This window comes from Nestor notabilis, unplaced genomic scaffold (assembly GCF_000696875.1).
Source record: "Nestor notabilis isolate BGI_N333 unplaced genomic scaffold, ASM69687v1 scaffold12443, whole genome shotgun sequence".
Taxonomy (NCBI): Eukaryota; Metazoa; Chordata; class Aves; order Psittaciformes; family Psittacidae; genus Nestor; species Nestor notabilis.
In genome coordinates, this window is record NW_009920640.1 from 5545 (window position 1) to 7037 (window position 1493).

Consider the following 1493-nt stretch of genomic DNA (forward strand, 5'->3'; position numbering starts at 1 on the left):
AGCAGGACACGAACAAAAAGCCTCCGAAGCCCTGGCAGCACAAGGATATTCTTCTAGAACTTAACTTAGGTTATTCTCTACCTTAACTTATACATGTAACTTACATTCTTCTTCTAACATTCTAGAACCTCAAGGTATTCCAGCAGAGCAAGAACTCCGTTGGGAGAAAAAGCTTCTGGCCACAACGACCACTTGCAAGTGAGCCAGCGGCTCATTGCTGGCTGGGTTTGTGCCTTGGCAGGAGCCAGACAGCACCAGGAGATGCGGAAGGGGGTGAAGGATGGCACTGGGAACCTGGGAATGCCTTATCAGGGTGCTGATGTCCTCACCCAGGAGGTTCCTGCAACGCCACGAGCCGAGAACAACGGGAGGGATGTGGAGATGCTTCCGATCCTGGCTGAGCACCTCCCGTGGGAGCACCCGCTGCGCAGGGACCCCGCACCGAACCCACGGGGTCACACCAGGGACATCACACTGGACCCCCCCGGACCCCAGCACCCACGGGGAGCACTCACCTTCTTCATCCACAGCCAGCACAGTGGCCCCTCTGCTGAGCAGGGCCTGCACCACGGCGGCCAACCCGTTGCGTGCTGCGATGTGGAGCGGCCTGGGGGGAGCAGGACAGGCAGGAGCGTTAACCCAAGCACGGCCACGACATTCCAACCCTATGGAATGCTCCAGGCTTGGGGCAGAGTGGCTGGAAAAGGACCTGGGTTGCTGGAGCTGAACATGAGCTCGTGCCCAGGCAGCCGAGAAGCCCCCAGCATCCTGGCCTGCCCTGGGCTGCTGCCACCACCCCCATCACCCCCCAGCAAAGCCAGTTCCTCCCCAGCTGCTCCAATACTCACATCTGCAGAGCACTGTTACTTGCATTGATAAGGCCAAGGTCTTGGGTTTCCCCCAGGATCAACAAGGCACACTTTTCATGACCCTGGAAAGGAGAGCGGGCTGCTCACGGAGCACAAGCAGGACAAGCAGGAGCAGTGGAGGTGACCTGGTGCTGCCCGGGTGCAATGTGGTTGCCCAGGATACAGAAACATTCCCTAACCCCAACCTTCTACAACAGGTCACCCGTTCGGCAGGGCCTGAGAAGCCAAACTGCTGCCCCCTCCACCTCCTGCACTGCACGGACACGCTCACCCCCAGCCTCCTGCTCCCACCACGAGCTCAGGGGATCCTCAGGGTGTGCTACAGCCTGAGCTGCTCAGTGAAGCAGGAGCGTCTGCACAGGCAGAGCTTTGCCCTGCTCTGGAGCAGGCAGGTGACCCCTCTCATGGAGGTGATGGTGACTGCAGTCCCTACCTTGCTGCAGGCCAGGTGAAGAGCTGTGTTCTTGTTGACATCCAGCACAGTTATATTTGCTTTCGCTTGGTACAGCAGGAACTCTGGAAGGAGGAGGGAGAAGCTGCTGCTGAGGAGGGCTGTGGGGCAGAGGCCCCAGAGCACGGAGGAGGCGGCGGGCGGCTCGGAGCCACGCTGGGGCCCACACCACG

At 59.8% G+C, this 1493-nt stretch overlaps 1 protein-coding gene across 1 annotated transcript in view; it reads right to left on the reverse strand.

Moving 5' to 3' along the window:
- ANKRD52 (ankyrin repeat domain 52) overlaps nucleotides 1-1493 on the reverse strand; it is a gene marked incomplete at its 3' end in the record, with an annotated part of 8799 nt that overhangs the window by 325 nt on the left and 6981 nt on the right. Inside the window, 3 exon segments of the mRNA XM_010010770.1 lie at nucleotides 516-607; nucleotides 849-931; nucleotides 1303-1439. Of these exon segments, the coding sequence (XP_010009072.1) occupies nucleotides 516-607; nucleotides 849-931; nucleotides 1303-1439 (312 nt within the window).